Source organism: Pogona vitticeps, chromosome 2, assembly GCF_051106095.1.
Source record: "Pogona vitticeps strain Pit_001003342236 chromosome 2, PviZW2.1, whole genome shotgun sequence".
NCBI classification, from domain to species: domain Eukaryota; kingdom Metazoa; phylum Chordata; class Lepidosauria; order Squamata; family Agamidae; genus Pogona; species Pogona vitticeps.
This window is the reverse complement of record NC_135784.1, coordinates 313,352,482-313,376,338: the sequence shown is the minus strand read 5'-3', so window position 1 is coordinate 313,376,338 and position 23,857 is coordinate 313,352,482. Positions and strand designations below refer to the sequence as shown.

Here is a 23,857-nt window from a genome sequence, read left to right as displayed (position 1 = left end):
AGGGGGGGGATGCCTCTGTCCCGCCCCCCCAACCCGTTTCTTACCTGCATGGGCCCAGAAGCTGTGCGTGTACCTCGCTTCTGCTCTGCCTCAGTGGGTGTGGAGGAGACCCTGTGATCAGCCCGTGGAGGTCTGCCCCCCCAGTGCCACCCCCAGCCCTTCGGGTCGCCCACCGTCCTGACAGGAAGAAAGGCAAGGTCTTTCTTAAAAGTGCACTGGAAGCCATCCTCCGGGCCAAGGTCTGGAAACTGCCGCTTGGCTCAGTTAGCCAGCCACCCACTGGGGCCCAGATTGAGCCTTTTTGAGAAAGTGTTTGCATTTTCCAGCTGGCGTGCTGTGGATTTAGGTGCATGGATAGCTTGCTGAAGGCTTATTATTATTACAACACTAATTTTCTTCCAATGTAAAATGTGGGTAGAAGTATGTCGCATCATAAGGCAGGATGAGTATACTTTACAAGGCTTCCGAGAATAATGTGAAAGAAAGGGCAGCAACAAATTTTGGTCAATGTGCTGAATACATGAATCAAGTTCCACATCAGTTACATCCCGGATTATTGTAATGTGCTCTACATGGGGCTGTTTTTGGAAAATGTTCAGAAATTTCAATGGGTCCGAAATGCCACAGCCAGATGATTAACTAGAGTGTGTTACATGGATCATATAATTCCCTACGTAGTTACAGCAGCTCCACTGGCTGTTTGTCTGTTTCCCAGCACAATTCAACATGCTGCTTTGGCCTATCAAGCCCTGAACAACCTGGGTCCAAGGTACCTGGAAGAACTCCTCTCCCTTTATGAGCCTGGCCAAGTTTTAGAATCGTCAGGGGAGGTCTTTCTCTCAATTCTGCCACCCTCAGGGGTGCATTGGATGAGGATATGAGTGTGTCTTCTCTGTTGCTGTTCCCCAAGCTCTGGAACTCCCTCCCACCGGAGGCTAGGCTGGCCGGTCCCCTCTCTGAAGACTTTCCACAAGCAAACAAAAACTTTTGTCTTTATGCAGGCTTTTTCTCTGTAACCAGCACCCTAAAAAAGGGGGGGGGTCTTCAAAATGGGACTGCTATGTTTTTTAAGTTTTTAATATTACCATATGTGTTTTAATATTGTAAATTGCCTTGGGTCCTTCTGAGGTTACAAATATTTTATGGATGGATAAATAAATAAATAAATAAATAAATAAATAAATAAATAAATAAATAAATAAATAAATAAATAAATAAATAAATAAATAAATAATATTCAAATATTTAATTGCAGAGTAGGATGTTCTACCAGTCCCAGTTAGTGGGTGGGACAAAGGTTGAAAAGCATGCTGCCTCAGAGTGAGCTCTGATAACAAGCAAAGTGTAGAACTAAGTTTTTCTTCCCATTTACAGAGTATCATGCATTAAATTGGTTTTCTGTTCTTCTAAGCTCCAATCTTTCGCACTCAATGGACGCTACATTTTATAAGGAAAGCACTTCCAGGTCTTCCACTCATACTTACAGTAATGGGACGTTGTGTCCTGTTGTTCAAGACTGACAGGAAAGGCAGTGCTGGCTTTTTGGTGCCCTCTGGCCACCATGGAATCAGGAGCCTTCTCTTCGCACCCAAAGATAGCCAGGCAAAACTCAGGGGGTGCTCACAGATCATAGGGTTGGAAGGGACCTTGGAAGTGTTCTAGTCCAGCCCCCTGCCCAAGGCAGGAGACCTGATCCCATCCCAGACAGAGGGCTGTCCAATCTTTTCTTGAAAACCTCCAGTGATGGGCACCCACCACATCGGGAGGTGAGCTGTTCCACTGTTTCATGGTTCTCACTATCCAGGAAATTCCTCCTTATTTCCAGGTTGGATCTCCACCCATTGGTTCTTGTCCTACCCTCAGGTGCATAAGGAGCATAAATCAATGTCCTCTTCTCTGTGACAACCCTTCAGATATTCGAAGACTGCTATCATATCTCCCCCTCAGTTTTCTCTTTGTTAAGCTGAACATACCTAGTTCTTCGAGTCGTTCTTCATAGGATTTAGCCTCCAGTCCCCTCATCATCTTTGTTGCTCTTCTTGGCACTCCTTCCAGGGCCTCAGCATCTTTTTTGTATTGTGGTGACCAGAACTGGACACAGCAAGTGCGGCCTCACCAGTGTGGTACAGAGCGGTACTCTCACTTCCCGTGATCTTGATGCCGTCCCCCTGTTGATGCAGCCTAGGACGGTGTGGACTTTCTTGGCAGCCGTCGCACACTGCGGCTGACTCATCCTTCGATCCCAGCCCTTGTGGACCTGCCTTGCTGCCCATGGACATCATGGTACCTACAGATGCCTTCCCACTTCTCCTGATTTTTGAACACTTATTTCTCAATTGGAAAAAAAAAACCCTTTTCAGCCATGTGTGTCTGATGGGGCCACAGAGAAAAGCATTGTCCTTCACCCTCTGCCATGTTCTTAGATGGCTGCACCCAGGGCTTTGTTCTGAGGGGAAGTCAGTCTTCCAGAAATGCAACCGCCGCCACCAGCACCACCAGTAATTGGGGAGGGGGCATGTGGGTTAGGGTTCCTTGTGCATGGAACGTGTATGATGTTCATTGGTTTGTTGGCTTATTTTGGTGTGAAGTAAGCTTTCCTTGGGATTATGCCTGTGAGTGTTTCTCTGAGGACAACACGGGCCTTCCACGAAACAGGCATTTTGTAGCAGTTTGTGGGGACAAAGGTAGGACAGTGTTTGGCTCCTAGAAGATCCTTCCTGTGCTTGGCAAGCGGTGCCTCAGCCAAGCTCCTCACCTGCTTGCTATGGGCAGAAAACTGTGGATTCTCAGAAACAGTGTTGTTGGGTTCCAAAGCCCAGATCCTGCCTCGCCTTCTGGGGGTTGACGCATTGTTTTTAGCCTCTGGAGTTTCCCTTATACATCGCGACTGGCCACACCAGCGTTGGCAGGCATTTTCGGAAAATGTTGACAACGTTCCCTCATAATTTTCAATGTTCCCACCAACTCAGAAACTGATGGGGCGGGGGGGAGGAACGGGGGACTGCCGTACCCAAGAACTGCTCTGGCGCCACCCACTTGAAGGTTGAAGGTGCTGCATGAGTCTGGCACTGGAGGAGGGGATAACGTTTGCTACTGACCTTGTAGCAATGGAGGGGTCGAGTTCTTGTGGGGCCCACGCAGCCAGCCGTCACAGCTCCAAAACTCCCTGAAGTCAGTTGGGGCTGGGCACCCCGTGCAAATACTTGCCAGCCACCTGCCTTCGCTGGTGGGCAGGTGATCCATCACCTTTCCTCACAAAGCAGAGACAAAGAGAAAGGGAGTGACGGTGCAGGAAATTGGCCCTAGTCCCACGCCTTGGGCATTGCTCTGTTTCCTGGGCACATGAACTTCCAAGATCTGAGCTAGGCTGCCAGCAAGGGATTATCTGCCACTGCTGCTGGAGGAGTTGTTCCGAGCAAAAGGTTGCAAAAGAAGCACATGGCAGTTCTTCTTGATGGTGTTAGGAAGGCAGGAGGAAGCAGAAGGTGGCTGGCTCAGTAGCCAGGACCACTTTGGTGCCCCTGGTGCCACAGAGTGCTTCCTTCCCTCCTTGTTCAAAGAGGGCCCTCAGAGGTGAGGTCAGTGCAGTTTCTCAAGACTGGGTGCGTGGAAGGCATCCTTCCTTCTTCCCTCACCCTGCTGCTTGACTTTGCCTGGAGAAGGGCTAGGGTCTTTGGCACAGGCCCTGCTCTGTGTGGTGCATCGCCAGGGAGAGGCAGGGAAAGACTCCCTCTTGGCACCTGCAGGACCTGGCATGAACACCAGGCGAGAGGGGCCAAGAGAACCGGGCCTTCCTTGAGCAGAGCAGGCGTTCAAAGGTGAGCAGCTTGGGGCCCTTTCCAAGGAGGGACCCTTCCACCATCCTGCTTGCAGGGTCTCTGCACAGGAGGTTATGGGAGTCTGGGAGCCCTGCTTCCCATCTGCAACACTCCTCTGGTTTTTCCCCACTGCTTTGCCCCTCTTTTGCTTCGCCATGAAAAACAAACAAACACCTTTGTGCAGAATTGTTGAACCAGGGTCCTTTGGGTGGTCAGGCAAAGAGCCCACCTCTGCCAGGAAGCCATTCCCCTGGGGTTCAAATTCTGAGGGATTTTCTGATCTGCCCATTTATTCCTGGAGAGTAGACTGTTCGGCCATGTGGAAGGCAAGGAAGGCATTTGGGTCTCCAGGCACAGCGGGGAGGCGGGGGGGGGGACGGAAGGCTTTCTCACTGAGGATCCAGGGAACTTTTCGTTTCCTCTTGGCTTGTGAAGAGGGGGAAAGACACCTCCCAGATCAGATCTTCTGCTGAAGTCCTGCTCTTTCAAAAGGAACTTGACCGGTATATTATACTGTTGCAGTGAACTCTCCCTAGGTTCATTTGTCACCCTGATGATTAACAGTTTTTATGCATCAGATGAAGGGGAGGCTGCTGCAGTCTGCTGAAGCTGGTGGGAAACGACACTTGTCAGGGGATGGTCCCACTGCCCATTTGAATCAGTTCCTGTTCTGACTTCTTAAAATATTGGTATTAAGTCAAGTGGTGGATAAATCGGTACCCGTGTTTATTTCTGATACTTAAAACTGGATTTGGTGGCTACACAGATGAAATAAACTCCTTTCCTTTGTCTTTTAGGAGCACAATGTTCACTTTTTGCAAGTTTTTTTTAAAAAGTGATACATCGCTAAATAAATGGCTGCATTCATCTGAGAAATTATTCTAAACATCAGTGGCATTGCTGGTCACCATCCTCCCTTGCTGTCCAACTGCCAATGAGGTGCCACCTGATGGGGACCTTTAAGGCCATCAAGTCCAACCCTCTCCTCAAGGCAGGAATCCAAGTCAAAGCAGATCTGACAGAGGGTGATGGTCCAGTTTTCTCTCGAAGGCCTCCAGCTTCAGAGCCCTCATCACTTCCCCAGGTCATGGGTTCCACTGTAGCACTGCTGTGACAGTTCAGACATTTTTCTTGATATTCAGTCAAAATCTGTCTTCCAGTAGCTTGCACTCTGGTCATATAGTCTGAAGAACGAGAGGGCAGGGAGTAGCGTAGAGGAGAGCACAGGTGATAGTAGTGAGGAAATGAACCAGAAAGGAAAACCAACCACAGCAAGCATTCTTGGAGGGAAAGGACAGCCTAGATCCCTTTCAGGTCATGCTATAGTACAGAAATACTAGCTTGGAGATGCTTTGTCCATCCCTAGGGATCTCTGTCATGGGGTCCTGCAGGGACTGGCTGTTTCTCAAATGCTTTTGATATCTATATGAAGCCACTGGGAGAAGTCATACAGAGATTTGGAATTCATGGTCATCAATATGTGGATGACACACAGTTCTGTCTTTCCTTTTCTTCTAGGAGCCTTGTGGCATAGTGGTTAAATGGTGGTACTGCAGTCAGGACTGTGCTCACAACCTGAATTCAGTCCCGACACGCTCAGGGAGCTGGCTCAAGGGTGACTCAACTTTCTGTCCTTCTGAAGCCATGATGTTAAACATCGTGGCACCCAAGGAGGTCAAAAGAGTTAACCCTAGGAAACGGGCTTTCTCGGCCATGGACCTTCCCTCTGGAGCAAGCGTCCAGCAGAGGTTTTTCAGATACGGTCGCTCTCCAAGTTTTAGGAAACTACTAAAAACTGAACTGTACAAAGCTGTCTTTTATTGGCATTTTAACCATTGGCTTGAGATGCTCAAATTTATTTAAATATGATTAATTATATTGAAATGCAGGTTTATTTAGCTAGTGGTGGGGTTTTATTGTATGTTATTGTATTTGTTGTGCATTGTAATTTTGTATTCTTTTGTTACAAAGATGACTGATGTGTTGTGAACCACCCAGAGATTGTTTGCACTAATGGAGTGTATAGACATTGAAGTAATAAATAAATAAAGAGTCATGCTTAAACATTGATCTTACCCCACCCCTATCCCCCTCCCATCAGCAAGGCATTCCGGCTCAAGGCCAACATGAGGCTGGGGCCAGATTTGACACACCACTGCTGTAATGGAGGCTGCTCTCCCGAAGCCACAAGCTGTGTTTGGTGGTCCTGTGGAGATATATGGCCAATGGGCAGTTGGCAGAGCTTACTCTGACCCCATGGTCCCATGGAGAGAGATCCGTTAGCATTGCTGGCTGTTCCTTTCTGTCCCATCTGGAGCACCTTGTGTCTTGTCCCTGGGGAGAAAACGCCAAGTAGGGCTACGGCAGAAGCCTTGCTTCAGAGGCCTTTGGAAGGGAAGGACTTAACAGGACGCTGATGCAGTCCCTGGAGGCTCACGTGCCCCAAAGCCTGTGGCTGGCTGAGGGGGCCATGGTCCTTAGCCTCCCTGGAAGAGAGTGTGACCAGGGGAGCCTAGGCTGACACCGAGTTGGCCAGGCATATACAGTATGTGGAAACCGATGCTCAGGTGGCTGGGTTTTTAAAAACTTCGAAAAGGCATTGTTCACAACGAAGTGGTCCCACTGGTAACAAATGACTTCAGTGCTGTGGAGGCAAAAACAAACCTTCTTTCCTACTGAAGTGGAAGTGGGTGTAGGCTGTGAAATTCAGTGAGTGGAGGAAAAGGCTAATTGTGTGCTTTGACTAAATGGGACGACGGTGAAGAAGCGGTACGACCACTAAATGGAAGCTGCTGGGGGCATGGGCCAAAGTCACAGGCCTTTTGTAAAGGGTTATGTGGCCCCTGTGCAAGGCACTTTTCAATCCTGTGGAAGAGACGGAGGTGCATTCAGATGGAGGATGGCTCCGACTCCTGTCTCTGCCACTCGCCTGTCCTGCAGCTCTTTCATGACAAAGACACAAAGGTGGTTTTTGGAGCAGGAGCTGCGCTAGTCTGTGCAAGTGTATCAGACAAGAAACAAAACAAAACAAAAACAAACAAATAAGAGACATAAAATGTTGTGGCACCTTAAAGACTAGCTGATGCATTTTAATATGCACTGTTGTGCACCAGGTCTGAGGAGGTGGACTTGATCCAGGAAAGCTCACAGTAAAATGTAGCAGTTAGTCTTCAAAGTGCCACAATGTTTTTCTCCCTGTTTTTTTATTTTGTTTTGTTCCTCATTTAACTGCCATCTCAGTCTGCCTGCCTGCCTACCTCCTGCTGGGAAATTGGCCTCCGGTTTGGCACAGCACCAGGAGAGCCAGCCAGCTGTAGTGTAGCTGGGGTTGGTGGGGGGGACCCTGAGTGCACCTACCTGAACCAGGAGTGGGGAGGCAGAAGCAGGCCCACACACACACACACACACACACACACACACACACACACACACACACACACACACACACACACACACGCCTTCCCGCCTTGCATTTGTCTTGGAGAGGCAGGACTCAGCTTCTCCTGGGGGAGGGGGTTGGAAGGGTTAGGGGGTGCCCTTGTCAGAGGGATGGCAGCAGCCCAGCTTGGCTCAGCAGGCATTGCCCCCTTGACATGGGGAGGGGCAAGCCTCCCCCAGGCCTCCCAATGTCTGTTTCTCCCCGGCAGAGTTAGTGTGCTAACCTTTGGGCTAGAGAGCTGGGCAGAACAGGAGGGGGAGGCGGCTGGGCTTCAACTCTCTGTGCTGACAACGGGCTTCGCTGTGGAGAGAGGAGAGCGTGGCCTAACCTCTTTCCTTCGACTGCTGCTGGGTGTTGAAAAGTGATTGAGTTGGAGCAATGAGCTTGCTGTGGTGAGCTGCTCCTTTGAGGAGATCCTGATTGTGTGTGAGTGTGTGCACACGCGCAGCGCTCTTCTTTTGTATCTCCCCCCCCCTCTCGCTCTGTGGCTAATGAGAGGCATCCTATCAAGGTGAGACAGGCTGTAGTTTGTGTGTCCCTCCCTGTGGATCCCCCACCTGCAGGACTCCACATTTGAGCTCACATGGATGCGGGGGGCGTGGCGCGGCGGTGGCTCCTTTTCCAAAGGGACCCTCCCTCCTGGGTGAGCAGCCCCTGGGCTGAGTTGGGGGAGGGTGCTTCCTGTTCATGGACTGTTCCCTGCTTCCTTTCCAGATCCTCCTGGACACAAAGCTGGCGGTCACTGGAGCTACGCAGGTAAGGGCGTGGAGGTCAAACATGTCCTTGTTTTATCCCTCTGGGCCCTTGGCCAGAGAGCCTGCGGAGGAGGGGCGGCCATGTTAATGATTAGCCAGTTCCCGGTCACACCTGTGCTGCTGCCTCAAGGTCACTCAAACCCTACCCTGCTTCCTCTCCAGCCGAACCTGGCCTGGACCTTGGGTGGCACACCCGGGCCTGCCCGAGCGCCTGTCTAGGGGTGGGGACTCATTTCTGGGGGCCCTGGCCCAACCCACCCATCATGCCAGAATCTCCCACCATGGTTGGAAGGAGCGTGGTCTTCTGCACACCTTCCCTGGCTGGCTGGCTGCCTCCCCCTCCCCACCCCTGCTCTGTTTAGGACAAGCTGGCTTCCCATGCCTCCGCTTGTGGCTCGCTGTGCACCTCCGTCAAGGCCCTGGTCTTGCATCGCAGGGTTGGAGGGGAAAAGACCCTTTGCTTGCTTGGTTTGCCACATCTCTTGAAGCTGTCGCTGGCCAGTGATGCACTCCACACACGCACACCCCAGTTTCCCACTGCTCCACTGGTAGCTTCTAATGCCAGCTGCTTGCATGGATCTGGCCTGCTGCATAGCAGATTGCTCTGTGCCCCAATCCTGCACAATCAAGCTGTTGGATGATACTCTGCATGGTGTGAATCAGTTTCCTCCAAGAGCCAGCCAGTTCCCACTCAGGGAGGTGCCTGCCACTGCGAGGAATGCCTGCAATCGTTCCAGGAGCCAGGGTGAAGCACAGTGAGCAGGAATGCCCAACCTGCCCAGCAGTTATGTCAGGCCAGCACTGGGGCAGGATTTGCTCCCCCCCCCCGGGGCCAACTTTCGATATTCACCAAGAGACCATCCCTCCTCCCCTTTTTGGACCGTCTCCCAGGCGCCCCTTTTCTCAGCCTGCTCTCTCTCTCCTTTCAGGCAAGGCACAGTGGCCCTCCACTTTTCCCTCTTGTGGGGGCCATCTGCAGTCCCCGATCGACATTGACACAGGGGCCACCGTCTTCAGCCCCCAGCTGGGAGCCCTCCTGTTGTCCGGCTACGACCTGCCTCCAGGAGAGAGACTCTGCCTGCAAAACAACGGACACACAAGTGAGTGCCTCCCCTCACAAAGTAGCCCCCCCCCAGGAAAGTGCCTGTGAGCAGCTGGCTTGGGGAAACCCAGTCTTCACCAGACTTGGAGGGATTGTAGAAGAGAGTCAGTAGAAGCTTCTCTATGATTTTGGTTTCTCTAGGTACCTGGGGGAAACTTTCCTGGGGGGTCCTCTTTGTGGGTGTATAACTCAGACATCTGAAAACCAATCTTCACCAAACATGGGGGTGCGGGTAGAGGAGAGACAGAGGAAGGTTCTCTGTGATTTTAGTATATCCAGGTGCTTGGGGAACCATTTTATAGTCAAACAAATTGATGAATCAAAAATCATTAAAAATTCATTGATTCATATTCATTGGGGCCATGGATATGAATTGATGAATTGGTGATTTTTTAAACTAATGTGGTGATTCATTTTTTAATTCATGCTCATCTCAATCCAGCTGCCACAAAGCTTTCCAGCCAGAATGAGCTCAGCTGGGTTTTTTGGCGTGTGTGTGTGTGTGTGTGTGTGTGTGTGTGTGTGTGTGTGTGTGTGTGTGTGTGTGTGTGTGTGTGTGTGTGTGTGTGTGTGTGTGTGTGTGTGTGTGTGTGTGTGTGTTGGACCCCCCTCTAGAGTCCCTGAACGTTTCTCTCCATCTAGTTTAGGGAACATTTGGCACAGGCACTTTCTCTCCTTCTCCAATAGGGAGTGATTACCTTTCGTGATCTGCACGTGGCAATTTTGTGAATGCAGGCGAGCACAAGTTTGGTTGTTTATTATTATTATTATTATTATTATTATTATTATTATTATTATTATTATTATTATTATTATTATTATTATTATTATTATTATTATTATTATTATTATTATTATTATTATTATTATTAGGCTTTTTACCCCGCCCATCTAGATTCAAACAAATCTACTCTGGGCAGCTTACAGTCTGAGCAATATAAAACAAGAATTAAAACAAACACTATCCAAACAAAACAGAAAAGTTAGTTAGCTGCTTTCCTGCCTACTGAATCACCTGCCGACTCACGCTTAGCTCACATCCTCTTGAGACACCTGGGTCCTTCCCACAGGTCCTGCCGCCAGTCCGAGTCCCGCTTGCCACGCCCTTGTTATTTGCGTTGTTGGGTCTCTCTCCCTCCCCTGACTGTCACCTGCAAATGTATTAAGTACCCCCTCTTTGATGAACATTGATGTCCTTTCTTGCATTATAGCACGGGCTGTAAATGTGATAAAGGATATCCCATGTGACAGGCTTGGACTCAGGAGACCTGGGTTCGAATTCCTACTCAGCCATGGTAGCCCAGTCAGGGTGTGAGACTGGTAAAGCCACTTCTTAAATACCTTGCTTACCTTGAAATCCTATCAGGGTTGCTGTAAGGCTGTTCTCACTTGATGGCAGTTGTTGCGAGTGCGGAGAAGGTCAGTGTGGTGAAACCCATTGTACAAGGCACTGCTCGGGTGCAAAGCAATCCAGGGGAATCCAAAAGAAAAGATAAAAGAAAAAGTAGCTGTAAGGAACATTCAAAAAGCTGCACTGTGTTAATGCCTATCCCAGACTAAGGGAAAGGGCACAACGTGGCGCATTGGCTTCCAGGATCATGCAATGTGAAGGGGGGGGGCATCTTTAAAGCCAGTCATGCATCCTGCATATTTTCTGTGAGATACAAAGGCAATCAGCTAAGAAGCAAAGCCTCCGGGAGGTGAGGTCGGGAGAATCAACAGAGCTGTCTATCCTCTCCCTTTTTCCGAGGGAGGCGGCCTTTGTTGCGTGTTGCACCAAAACCAACAGAGAGTCTTCTAGCATGACAAGACCAACAAGTTTCATCTGGCATCTGCTTTGATTGATGGGTTTGATTTGATTTATATACTGCCCCATTAGAAAACACTACTCTGGGCAGTTTATGGGTCAAAACTTCAAACTCACAAGATCCCATGTAACAAAAATACATTCAAAAGCAATATGGCGATATACAAACAGCAATTAAAGCATAAATATAAGTAAGTCAAGCATTCATACCAACATTCGTTTAACCGTATCCAGGAGATTCAGGTGTTAAAGGTGGTGTTAACTCTGTATTTAGGAAGTTCCTGAACAAAAAGAGGGAAGGCACCTGCCACATCTCTGTTGGCAATGTGTTCCAGAAACCGGGAGCCACCACTCATAAGGCATGACTCCTTGCCGTTGCTTTTTTGGCCCCTCTCAGTGTGACCACTTTTAACAACATGGACTGAGAAGAGCAAGGAACAAGGGTAGCTGATTTCTGGCACAGACGTTAACAACAATTATCAAGCTCCGAAAACATTAAGGGCTATACTGTACATGTCATAACCAGCATTTTGAATTCAGGGTGGAAATCAACAGGGAGCCAATGAATGCAAGCTGAGAATGGGGATAAATGATGAAATTTATGAGTCCCTGTGACCAGCCTGGCTGTCACATTTCAGACCTGCTGAAGTTTCCGTACGGCTTTCAAGGGCAGCCCTGTCTAGCCTGAAGCCAGTGGCTTCTCCCTGCTGGCCCCACACGTCAGATGGGTCTCTGGAAGCTGTTTTGCATTTCATATTTGCAGCCTCTCTAGAAAAAACTGTTCTTCTTTGGGAAGAAACAGAGAGGTATTAGTACTTGTTCCTATGAAGAAGAAAAAGAAGAAAACCCTGATCTTCAGCCATTCTAGTTTATTCCATTATTTCCTGTAACATAGGTATTATTTGTTTAAAATGCAAATTGGAGACAAAAATCTGTTAAATTGGCAAGTGAAAAGAAAATACTTTTTCCTTTGAAATGTTTTTTGTTTGAGATTTTGCAGTGGAGAGATAGAAGGGTGAAAAGTGAGAATCAAAAGGCGCCATATTGCAGTGGTTCTTTCACTACATAAGGCAAGCACAGATGTACTTTTATCTTGACCCCATTTACTGCAGAAGCCAGAAGGGTGCTAGCTACTTGGGGGTGCCTTCGGTGTATAATCACCCTTTCTGATGGGGGTCAAGGGAGCCCCCCCTTTTGCCTGGGGCCTGTGAAGCCAGGCCTTCTAACTGCTAATAGCTCCTGTGCCTGAGCACCCAAGAGAATGGTCCTGGGGAAGTGTGTGTGTGTGGGGGGGGGGCTGGCAGAGTTCTCAAAACCTCTGAGCTGGATGCATGCCAGTCTCCCATGACTCAAACCGGCGTTCCCATATAGCTGGCCCCTGTGCTCCTGTGCCTAACGAACACCTTTCCCTCTTCCTTATGAATTTAGCTTAATTTCAATCAGTGGCTTGTCTGCCTGAGGGCAGCTCTTCTGCTGAAACAGTGTCAGCTTTGAGGGTGTGCCACAGGTTGGTCGACCTGCTCGCTGCGTGCAAGCACAGTAACATCTGGAGCCTCGGGTTGCTTTGTGTTCTCTGTGGGAAGGGTCACCTCAGGGTGTTGGCAGGTGGGGCCGGCTCACTCCGCAGAATGAGAGGCTCCTCTTGTTGGCAGCCAGCCGGCCAGAGCGGCAGGGCCTTGTGCGATAAGACGAGAAAGGCGCCAGACCCGTCCAAAGGAAGAAAGCCTTGCTTTGTTCCCCTTTCTTTTCTGTTGCCCCTGGCAGATAGAAACATGTTGCCCACACGGCTGGTATTCTGACCCAGACACGGACTTTGAGATTTAGGTCCTGATTCCAATGACCACCATGCCTTCCCTGTGGTGGAATTTTTTTTGTGTTGGAGCCATGGAGGCTCTGATGTGGCTCCTTTGGCCTTTAAATGGGATTAAATGTCAGAGGCTACAAAAGACGTGCCTTGCGTTGGGTACCTGCCCGTGGGGACAGAGGCAGGGAGCTTAATTCCCCACTGTTACTCTAAGGACGATGCCGGCCTGTGTAACCTTGGGCAAGTTGCACGGTCCTGGAGAGTGCCCAGAAGAAGGGAAGGGGAAACCGCGTCTGAGGACTTAATGGGGCCAGGAGGCTCGGCTGAGAGTCAAGAGCCGAGGCACGCCCGTTTCTTTTAGCCCAATCCTTCATGCCTCATGACCCATACAGTCAAAGGTTTTGCTGCAGTCTGTAAAGCATCGGCTGATCTTCTTCTGAAATTACTTTGTGAGCTCCAGTAGCCGGTAGAGAGCAGGCACGTCTCTCTCTCTCTCTCTCTCTCTCTCTCTCTCTCTGTCTCTCCATGTGGGCTAAAAGCCTTTGTGCAACACCTCGCACATCACTCTGCCCCACTGTCTTTTCTGCCAGTAATGTGGGGTCATCTGCGTTATCTTAAATTATTGGTGTTTCTTCCCCTAATTTTCACTTTTCCTCCATCCGAATCTATTCCAACTTTCTGTATTATGTTGTCTGCATATAAATTGAGCAGATAGACAGGTAAAATGTACCTCTTTGCCAATTAAGATGATCTATCCTTTCATCCTTCTGCAGTGAGTGCTGTCTCATCCTTTGAGCACTGCCTGGATACAGTGCTGGGATGGATGGGATGGAAGGACAACAGACGGAAATCCTGTGGGTGGGGGCCACTACTGTCTGTGGTCTGGGTGCCTCACTGTCTTTTCTTGGGGGGCACTCTTTCCATGAAGAATGAGGTTTATAGCTTGGGGCCCGCTTTTGAACCCATCGCTATCAGTGGCATTACAGGTAGCTTCTGTGGTCCATTCCACTTATTTCCACCTGAAGTGGATCACCCAGCTAGGTCCCTACCTTGATGCCAGGTCCCTCACCACGCTGGTTCATGCACTCGTAGTCTCAAGATTAGACTACTGTAATGCTCTCTACGTGGGGCTGCCCTTGGGACTGCTATGGAGATTGCAATGGGTCCAGAACGTGGCAGCCAGACTGCTGAGTGGGGTTAGAAAATACCAACACATCTCCCCCACCGTTGGGCGCCTTACACTGGCTTCCTGTTCACTTCTGTACCAGCTTCAAGGTGAGGGTACTAACCTATAAGGCCTGAAACGGCTTGGGACCTTGATATCTGGCTGAGTGCCTCCTTCCAGTTAGATCTGCCTGCCCTCTAAGATCATCTTGGGCAGGGCGGTTGAGAGTTCTGACCCTTGAGAGAGGCCTGGAAAACAACCACTAGAAATCGGGCCTTCTCAGGGGCCCCGCCACAATTGCGGAACTCTCTTCCGCCCCAAGTCTGCCTGGCCGCCCTTCCTGGGCACCTTCAAAAGGCTACTGAAAACTGGCTATTTAGACAGGCCTTCCCTAAACAAACTCTACACTCTGATATAATACAGTGGTGCCTCGCATTGCGATGTTAATTCGTTCCACAAAAATCGCTGCAGAACAAAAACGTTGCAATGCGAAATAACAAAGCCCATAGAAACGCATAAAAATGCGATTAATGCGTTCCTATGGGCTTAAAACTCACCGTTCAGTGAAGATCCTCCATAGTGCGGCCATTTCTGGTGCCTCTAAAGCGAGGAATCCGTCCCAGAAAACAGCGGGCGGACATGTTCTTTTTCCGGCGGCCATTTTGAAACTGCAGATCAGCTGTGCGAAAATGATCGCTTTACGATGACCGATCATTGCAAAGCGAAAATACCCCATAGGGAACATCGCAAAGCGATTGCTTTTGCGATCGCAAAATGTTCGTCGCAAAGTGATTTCGACGCTTGTGAGCAGAGGAATAGAAGTGAGCCATCCTCACAGACATCCAAAGAAGAAGAGAGTGAAGGATGTGCTGTAGGGGAATTGATCAAGTTGGATGATGATGAAAGTACGACCAACAAAGCAATAGAGGTTTTTTTAGCAGAGAGGTCCAGAGACTGGGGGGAGGAGTTAGGGACGTGGAGATGGCATGACAATATAAAAGAAGAGGGGGAGAAAAAGGAGTTCAGTTCAGAGGGAGTGAGCAGGGAGACACAAACGGTGGAAACGGGAGTAGAAAGGGAGCGGATTGCAACCCTCGCGAAGAGTTTTCCAAATCTGATGAGAGAAGATGGGTTGTTGCCCCTTCCCAAGGAAATAGACAAGTGTGGAGCAGGTGAGAGGAGAAGGGAATGGAGGCTGGAAGTGGCTTTGGCTACTCCCCCCTCAGTGAACAGCGGGACCCTTGGTGGTGTCAGTCCCTTTCTACCCCGATTGGAGGGTTCGGTGGTGATCCATCCATGCTGCAGGACAACCTGCTCGTTGCTGAGTGCACCAGTCATGAGCCAGAGTGTAATTTCCCGCTTTGGGGCAAAGAAACAGTGAAAGTTAAAGATGTGGGACCTGGGGCCGTACCCAAGAAGTACAATTTGTTGAATAACGAAGAGTTGCCGGACCCGTTTGGTCCTAGATTGTTTAATGTTAACGTTAATAAAATGAATCCATTTATAACAACAACTTCGACTCCGACCGTTCTTCCCGCCGAATCTCCTGGCCCGCCCACTCTAGACAAAGAACCCAATCACAACGCTAAACGGAGCAATCGCTATGCAAGGCACCACTGTACTGTCCAATACTGTAATATAATTTCTATCATACTGCCATGTTCTTTTATTTTTACATGCTTTTAATTGTATATATTATATTGTAATTTTATCCTCACTGCACTTTATGATTTTTTATTTTTGCCCCTATGTATTGATGTTGTTATTTGCTATTTTATTGCTTCATTGTTTTATGTTATTTGCTGTAAACTGCCCAGAGTGGCCTTGGCTGCCAAATGGGTGGTATTTATATTGTAGGCATCCTTCAGTCTCGAGAGACTATGGGAACGTGCTCTGAACTACACCTGAGAAGGCCAGTTTGAGAGTGACAATCCCTTCCACACTGAAGACAAATACATAGGCGGAATAGAAATCAAATCAAATAAATATGGAGGATGGGGTAAAACCTCAATTGCTCAGCCTTGTGATCAGAGGTTACGAGGCCACCAGTTAGATTCAGTTGAGGAAAAATGTCTCTGACACGGCAGAGTGCCGAGGGAGGTTCTCTCCCCACTGAGGCATGCAGAATGAAGGCTAAAGCAGCCCTTTGGGGAATCTGCCTGTCATCCTCCTCCTCCTCCTCCAACAGTTGTTTTAAAGCTACCGGAGAACATGACTCTCACCGGCGGGGGGTACCTGCAGCCATACCGAGCAGTCCAGCTACACCTGCACTGGGGCTCTGCACATGGCGTGCCTGGCTCTGAGCACACGGTCGACGGGCACCGCTTCGCTGGCGAGGTGAGTCTTGCTGTCTCCGGAGGAGGCTTCCAGTCCACTTCTTGGCCCATCGGGACCACTCCTTGCCTGCCTGGCCTCTCCAGGCATGATGTGCCAGGACAGCCCCTGCCACCTTGCCTGAGCCAAACCCTAAGTGGTGCTGAAGGGTTTTTGTGGCTTTGTGGCTCCAACACGGCATGCATAGGGAGCTGAGAGAGGAAGCACCCCTCTCAGTCTCCTGGGAGGACACCCAGTACATGAAGGGGTCCTCCTCCTCCTCCTCCTCCTCCTCCTCCTGTGTTAAAGAGTGGCTCTGTGGCTGCCCCGCCTGATAGTCCTCCTCTCTGGCTGGCCAGACTAGGGTTGCTAGTGGATCTGGAGACCAGCCTGAGAGAAGGGAGTCTAGCTCTCACCAGCCAGGGAGCTGACACCAGCCAGGTCCGTTTCCTGCGGCTGTTGAATGGCAAGGAGAATCAGTGGCCGTCAGAAGGACCCCAGAGCAAAATAGAAATGGCCCCACGTCCCCTTGCATTACACTTGCTCTCCTCGTTTCTTTGGCATTCTTGTTCTGGGGAAAAACAGCTGAGGACCTGGTGACAAGACTGTGTGTGTGTGTGTGTGTGTGTGTGTGTGTGTGTGTGTGTCTGTGTGTCTGTGTGTCTGTGTGTCTGTGTGTGTCTGTGTGTGTCTGTGTGTCTGTGTGTCTGTGTGTCTGTGTCTGTGTGTGTGTGTGTGTGTGAGAGAGAGAGAGAGAGAAAGAGAGAGAGAGAGAGAGAAACAGACAGACAGACGGCAGAGGTATGCAGGGGTTCTGGGTGGGAGAGACTGCGTGTGCTCAGAGATGCTCTCTCTCCCCTTGCTTCCAGATCCATGTGGTCCACTACAATTCCCAGTTTAGCAGTTTCCATGATGCTGTCCAAGAGCCTGGAGGGCTGGCTGTCCTGGCGGCATTTCTTCAGGTGACCTTAGTTGCTGGGAGATGGCAGAAGGTGGCGGCACACGGCACATTCTGGGGCAACTCAGCTGAGCTGTGAGGTTTCGCCCTCTGCTCTAGTTGGGGCTGGCCCCGGAGGCTGTCGGTTCTTCCTTTAGGACCCAGGCCGTGGGTGAAGTTCATTCATGCAGTACAGGCACAGCCATGCATGCGGCTCATGCAAGGTCTTTCAATGACTCTTCCAGGTTGGGGAGGAGGAAAACGAGGCGTATCAGCACATCCTTGAATCCTTGAAAGAGGTCCAAGAGGAAGGTAATAAAGAGGACAATCATTATTTGGCCTCCCCTGGCATTCTCCACTCTTTAGTGACTAGTGTGCGTTGGAGGTGGGCAACCAGGTGCCTGCCCTCAGCAGGCTGCCTATAATCGTAGAATGGCAGAGCTGGAGCCCAGCCCCTACGAAGGAGCCACAGTGGGGAATCAAACTCCCAACCTCTGCCTCTGCAGCCAGAGACATCAACCCCAGTTCCTGTAGCTGAGACTCTGGGTGTGATCACGCAGGGAAACAGATCACATTTTGGACTGCTGGTGGAGTGGTTTGGTCTGATCTATTTCCGGGCAATCACATGAACATACAGTCCAGCTCAAACCTGGTCCATGCACAAGCTGTGCCTTTCTGGTCCAGCTCTAGTGCTTACCTTCTTTTGGGGGCGGGGCTGGGCTGGTTCTACCTGGCAGACTGAAGGGCTGTTTTAAGGGAGATGGCTGTCATTCAAGGGACCCCTCCTCCTGGCGCAATCCGCGTCTGATCACAGGGTCCGTCAGCATTCCAGGAGCTCCTCGGGTGCCAGCACTCTGGCAGGCCTTATTCCATGGGACCTGAAGGAAGCCGTGCTGGTTAGGGACCACACAGAGCTGGCAGAATTGCCTGGTATTCAGGTTCCTTTCGACATCCGTGTTCTAGTAGAAGGGAGCAGCTCGCAACCCTCCATAAGTGGCCATCTGCTGAGTCCTGGAGGAGGTGTGGCAGATTGCCTTCCCATGACTCTTCACGGGGCGGGGGGGGGGAGGGTTGACAGAAGAGGAAGTCCATGCGGGCCCACAAGCAGCTCACGGCCCTCTGGCTCTGCTGCAAGGCTGTCACTCTAGATTGCTTTTCTAAGGACATTTTTGGCGCTGAGATAATTTGAAGATGTCATCCTGTCACTTCTAGCTTGTCGTCGTTTAGTCATTTAGTCGTGTCCGACTCTTCGTGACCCCATGGACCAGAGCACGCCAGGCCCTCCTATCTTCTACTGCCTCCCGGAGTTGTGTCAAATTCATGTTGGTTGCTTCGCAGACACTGTCCAGCCATCTCATCCTCGGTCGTCCCCTTCTCCTCTTGCCATCACACTTTCCCAACATCAGGGTCTTTTCCAGGGAGTCTTTTCTTCTCATTAGATGGCCAAAGTACTGGAGCCTCAGCTTCAGGATCTGTCCTTCCAGTGAGCACTCAGGGTTGATTTCCTTTAGAATTGATAGGTTTGTTCTCCTTGCAGTCCAGGGGATTCTCAAGAGCCTCCTCCAGCACCACAATTCAAAGGCATCAATTCTTCGGCGGTCTGCTTTCTTTATGGTCCAGCTCTCACTTCCATACATCACGACAGGAAAAACCATAGCTTTGACTATTCGGACTTTTGTTGGCAAGGTGATGTCTCTGCTTTTTAAGATGCTGTCAAGATTTGTCATCGTTTTCCTCCCAAGAAGCAGGTGCCTTTTAATTTCGTGGCTGCTGTCTCCATCTGCAGTGATCATGGAGCCCAGGAAAATAAAATCTGTCACTGCCTCCATATCTTCCCCTTCTATTTCCCAGGAGGTGATGGGACCAGTGGCCATGATCTTAGTTTTTTTGATGTTGAGTTTCAGGCCGTTTTTTGCACTCTCCTCTTTCACCCTCATTACAAGGTTCTTTAATTCCTCCTCACTTTCTGCCTTCAGAGTGGTATCATCTGCATATCGGATGTTTCTTCCAGCAATCTTAATTCCGGCTTGGGATTCCTCCAGTCCAGCCTTTCGCATGATGTATTCTGCATATAAGTTGAATAAGCTGGGGGACAATATACAGCCCTGTCGTACTCCTTTCCCAATTTTGAACCAATCAGTTGTTCCATAGCCAGTTCTAACTGTTGCTTCCTGTCCCACATATAGGTTTCTCAGTAGATAGATAAGGTGGTCAGGCACTCCCACTTCTTTAAGAACTTGCCATAGTTTGTTGTGGTCCACACAGTCAAAGGCTTTTGCATAGTCAATGAAGCAGAAGTAGATATTTTTCTGGAACTCTCTGGCTTTCTCCATAATCCAGCGCAAGTTAGCAATTTGGTCTCGAGTTCCTCTGCCTCTTCGGAATCCAGCTTGTACTTCTGGGAGTTCTCGGTCCACATACTGCTGAAGCCTACCTTGCAGGATTTTGAGCATAACCTTGCTAGCATGTGAAATGAGTGCAATTGTGCGGTAGTTGGAGCATTCTTTGGCACTGCCTTTCTTTGGGATTGGGATGTAGATTGATCTTTTCCAATCCTCTGGCCACTGTTGGGTTTTCCAAACTTGCTGGCATATTGAATGTAGCACCTTAACAGCATCATCTTTCAAGATTTTAAATAGTTCAACTGGAATGCCATCACCTCCACTGGCCTTGTTGTTAGCCAGGCTTTCTAAGGCCCACTTGACTTCACTCTCCAGGATGTCTGGCTCAAGGTCAGCAGCTGCATTGTCTGGGTTGTCCGGGATATCCACATCTTTCTGATATAATTCCTCTGTGTATTCTTGCCACCTCTTCTTTATGTCTTCTGCTAGGTCCCTCCCATTTTTGTCCTTTATCATGTCCATCTTTGCGCGAAATGTTCCTCTAATATCTCCAATTTTCCTGAACAGATCTCTGGTTTTTCCTTTTCTGTTATTTTCCTCTATTTCTTTGCATTGTTCATTTAAGAAGGCCCTCTTGTCTCTCCTTGCTATTCTTTGGAAGTCTGCATTCAACTTTCTGTAACTTTCCCTATCTCCCTTGCATTTTGCTTCCCTTCTCCTCTCTGCTATTTCTAAGGCCTCGTTGGACAGCCATTTTGCTTTCTTGCATTTCCTTTTCTTTGGGATGGTTTTTGTTGCTGCCTCCTGGACAATGTTACGAGCCTCTATCCAAAGTTCTTCAGGCACTCTGTCCACCAAATCTAGTTCCTTAAATCTGTTCTTTACTTCCACTGTGTACTCATAGGGGATTTGGTTTAGATTATACCTGAGTGGCCCAGTGGTTTTTCCTACTCTCTTCAGTCTAAGCTTGAATTTTGCTATGAGAAGCTGATGATCAGAGCCGCAGTCAGCTCCAGGTCTTGTTTTTGCTGACTGTATAGAGCTTCTCCATCTTTGGCTGCAGAGAATATAATCAATCTGATTTCGATATTGCCCATCTGGTGATTTCCATGTATAGAGTTGCCTCTTGTGTTGTTGGAAAAGAGTGTTTGTGATGACCAGCTTATTCTCTTGACAAAACTCTATTAGCCTTTGTCATGCTTCGTTCTGAACTCCAAGGCCAAACTTCCCTGTTATACCCTTTATCTCTTGGCTCCCTACTTTAGCATTCCAGTCCCCTAGAATGAGAAGAACATCTTTCTTTGGTGTCAGTTCTCCTCAGCAGTGGTGATTGGTGCATAAACTTGGATTATTGTGATGTTGAAAGGTCTGCCTTGGATTCGTATTGACATCATTCTATCATTTTTGAGATTGTATCCCATTACAGCTTTTCCCACTCTTTTGTTGACTATGAGGGCTACTCCATTCCTTCTACGGGATTCTTGCCCACAGTAGTAGATATGATAATCATCTGAGCTGAATTCGCCCATTCCTGTCCATTTTAGTTCACTGATGCCCAGGATGTCGATGTTTATTCTTGCCATCTCCTGTTTGACCACCTCCAGCTTCCCAAGGTTCATAGATCTTACATTCCAGGTTCCTATGCAGTATTTTTCTTTGCAGCATCGGATTTTCCTTTCACTTCCAGGCGTGTCCACAGCTGAGCGTCCTTTCGGCTTTGGCCCATCCACTTCATCAGCTCTGGAGCTACTTGTCCTTGTCCTCCGCTCTTCCTCAGTAGCATGTTGGACGCCTTTTGACCTGAGGGTCCCATCTTCCAGCGTCATATCTTTTAGCCTTTTGTTTCTGATCACGGGGCATTCTTGGCAAAGATACTGGAGTGGAATTGCCAGTTCCTACCCCAGGTGGATTGCGTTTAGTCAGAACTCTTTACTATGTCCTGTCCGTCTTGGGTGTCCCTGCACGGCATAGCCCATAGCTTTTCTGAGTTACTCAAGCCCCTTCGCCACGACAAGGCAGCAATCCATGAAGGGGGCAGCAATCCATGAAGGGGCTTGTGCATGTGGGTAATTCCATTTAGAGTTGCTTCTTGTGCTGCTGATTTCCCATTTGTAAATGTTACTCTCAGTGTCTCTGTGTGTGATCTCACTGGTGGATCTTTCCATTTTTTCAGGGGAGAAGACGTTCATTGCAGGCTTTGACGTGGCCAAACTGCTTCCTCATGACCTCAGCCGCTATTTCCACTACAACGGCTCACTGACCACGCCGCCCTGCTATCAAACAGTCAACTGGACAATCTTCAACCAGACCATTCAGCTGTCCCAGGATCAGGTCCCTCTGGGCTGAGGGGAAAGTGTGGGGGGGTGGGGGTGAAGGAAGCTCCCTTTCCTGAGTGGAATGGACCCCGATTCTTGCCGTGTGGCCTTCCCGTAAGCCCCGCATGTCCTCTGCACCCTCCTTTCCCCTCCTCGAACCCTTGGGGTGCCTCTGCCGAGCTTGGGGTCCATTACACGGACGGGTCATGTTTTGCTGTAGATATCCATGCTGGAGGACACCCTCCGAGGAGACAATGACGAGCCCCTCGAGGGCAACTTCCGCCCACAACAGAGTCTGCAGGGCCGAACAGTTCTGGCAAGCTTCCTGGTGCCCCATAGCCCAGAAGGGGCTCATCCACCTGGTAGGGGTGTGTGCGTGTGCGTGCGTGCGCTGGCTTCTCTTGCAGCTTAGAGGGAAGATAGCAAACCTGCCATCCCTTCCCAGTGATTCTGGTGGTTGTGGCTGCTGGGCGTTGTAGTCCAAGAACATCTGGAGGTCCCCAGGGAGGAATTTCCTCTTTAATGTTACCTTCCGTCCCCATATCTTCTGGCCCTAGAGTGGTGGGTGGAAGGGAAGTAAGGTCTCTTTCTGCCTGCCCCTCGGCTGAGCTCCCTCCCCCCCTTCTCTCCCTGAGCCTTGGGTGTCTCTTCATCCCCCTGCTCCTAAGCAGGGGGTATGTTTTCACCCTCCTAACCCTAACCCTTCACCACTGCCGCTGGCCTGTGATTCCGCTCTTGCAGTCCCACATGGGCACACCTCCTCCCCAGCTGCCTTCACTTAAACATTCATCTGTCTTCACAAGCTTTTTCACTGACAAATCTTTCACCTTTGCTGGGCCCTTGTTTTCAGTCCCATGGCCCTAACCTTAACTTTTCCCCTCGCCTTCATTTCCTCTGATTCTGGTGGGGAGGGGGAAGAGGCTTCCCTGTTTCTCTCAAGCACACAACTGTTTCCGTCCACACAGTGAGTGGGGCAGCCTCTGGGGAGGGATGGAAGGGCCCTTGGGCTGCTTGGTCAGGAGGGCTCAATGGGGGCAGGAAGGAGGGGGCTGTCCATTCAGGGGCAGTCAGGGGGGGGTCTCAGGAGGCCAAGGCTTTAGGGAAAAGGTGCTTTGTGGGCCACCCAAAGGCACCTCGGAGAGTGAGAAGATGGGCAGGAGGAGGGAACGAGGAGGAGGAGGAGGAGGAGAAGGAGGGGAAGGGTTTTCCTCTAAGGTTAGTACTATTAAAGAGCAAGCCGGGTAGGTGGGGCTCGTCGGCCATGGAAGGCAGCCCATCTAGGAGAAGGAAAACTCCGATTTCAAATCTCCGCTGCCTTGTGGCTATATCCACTGATGGAAAAGGCTTCAGGAGTTAACCTCGAGGCACAAATCCGGAGCTGGAGTCCCGGGGGCTGTTCGTGTCATTCTGCCAACTCCTGCAACGTTGCTGGAACCAGTTGTATTGGCTGTCGCCTTTCCATTGGACTATTTCAGCGATGTGGAGAGGGGGGATCTGCTGCTTGGGTAACAGCCTATCCTCCATATTACTTTACCCAGGCTTCATGCTCTGAAGAGGGCATGTTACCATAGTCTCTGAAGACTGAAGGATGCCTGAGAAAGGTGCTTTGAGAAACTGGCGCTAAGAATGTAGGGAGACCCCATTCTTCTGGTTAAGGGGAAAAGCTCAGGAGCAGAAGTGGCCCAGTGTAGCAAAAGGAAGAGAAGAAGGCCAGAGGGAGGATGTTTGAGATGGAAAGCGAGCCAGGAGAGAGGGAGGCCAGAGTTAGGGTCCAGAGGAAATCTGGCGCTCATCCCATTGGGTTCTGTATGTTTTTCCAATGTATTTAACGGGGGGGGGGAGAGGGAGGGAGGGAGAGAGGAAGAGAGACAGCAGTACTAGGGAACGTATTTCTCCCTCTGTAAATGGATCGCTGCACCTTAATGCTTTGAGTGTGTGTTTGCCATTGTTTTGGTTTACTGCCTTTTAGTGTGCCATTAGTTTTATCCTTTTTTGTATGTGCATACTTACTATTTTTTTAGCTTTAAATGTTGTCTTTTAATGATGCAAACCACTTTGGG

General features: G+C 49.7%; 2 protein-coding genes across 2 annotated transcripts in view; both read left to right on the top strand.

Moving 5' to 3' along the window:
• CREB3 (cAMP responsive element binding protein 3) overlaps window positions 1–23,857 on the top strand; it is a 196,803-nt gene that overhangs the window by 27,234 nt on the left and 145,712 nt on the right. The gene's annotated exons all lie outside the window — the stretch shown is intronic.
• Window positions 1–23,857, top strand: part of CA9 (carbonic anhydrase 9) — a 35,313-nt gene that overhangs the window by 1,602 nt on the left and 9,854 nt on the right. Inside the window, exons 2-8 of the mRNA XM_020800732.3 lie at window positions 7,972–8,013; window positions 8,942–9,112; window positions 16,079–16,227; window positions 17,073–17,165; window positions 17,386–17,452; window positions 21,656–21,813; window positions 22,018–22,159. Coding sequence (XP_020656391.3) covers window positions 7,972–8,013; window positions 8,942–9,112; window positions 16,079–16,227; window positions 17,073–17,165; window positions 17,386–17,452; window positions 21,656–21,813; window positions 22,018–22,159 — 822 coding nt within the window. The remainder of the gene's footprint in view (window positions 1–7,971; window positions 8,014–8,941; window positions 9,113–16,078; window positions 16,228–17,072; window positions 17,166–17,385; window positions 17,453–21,655; window positions 21,814–22,017; window positions 22,160–23,857) is intronic.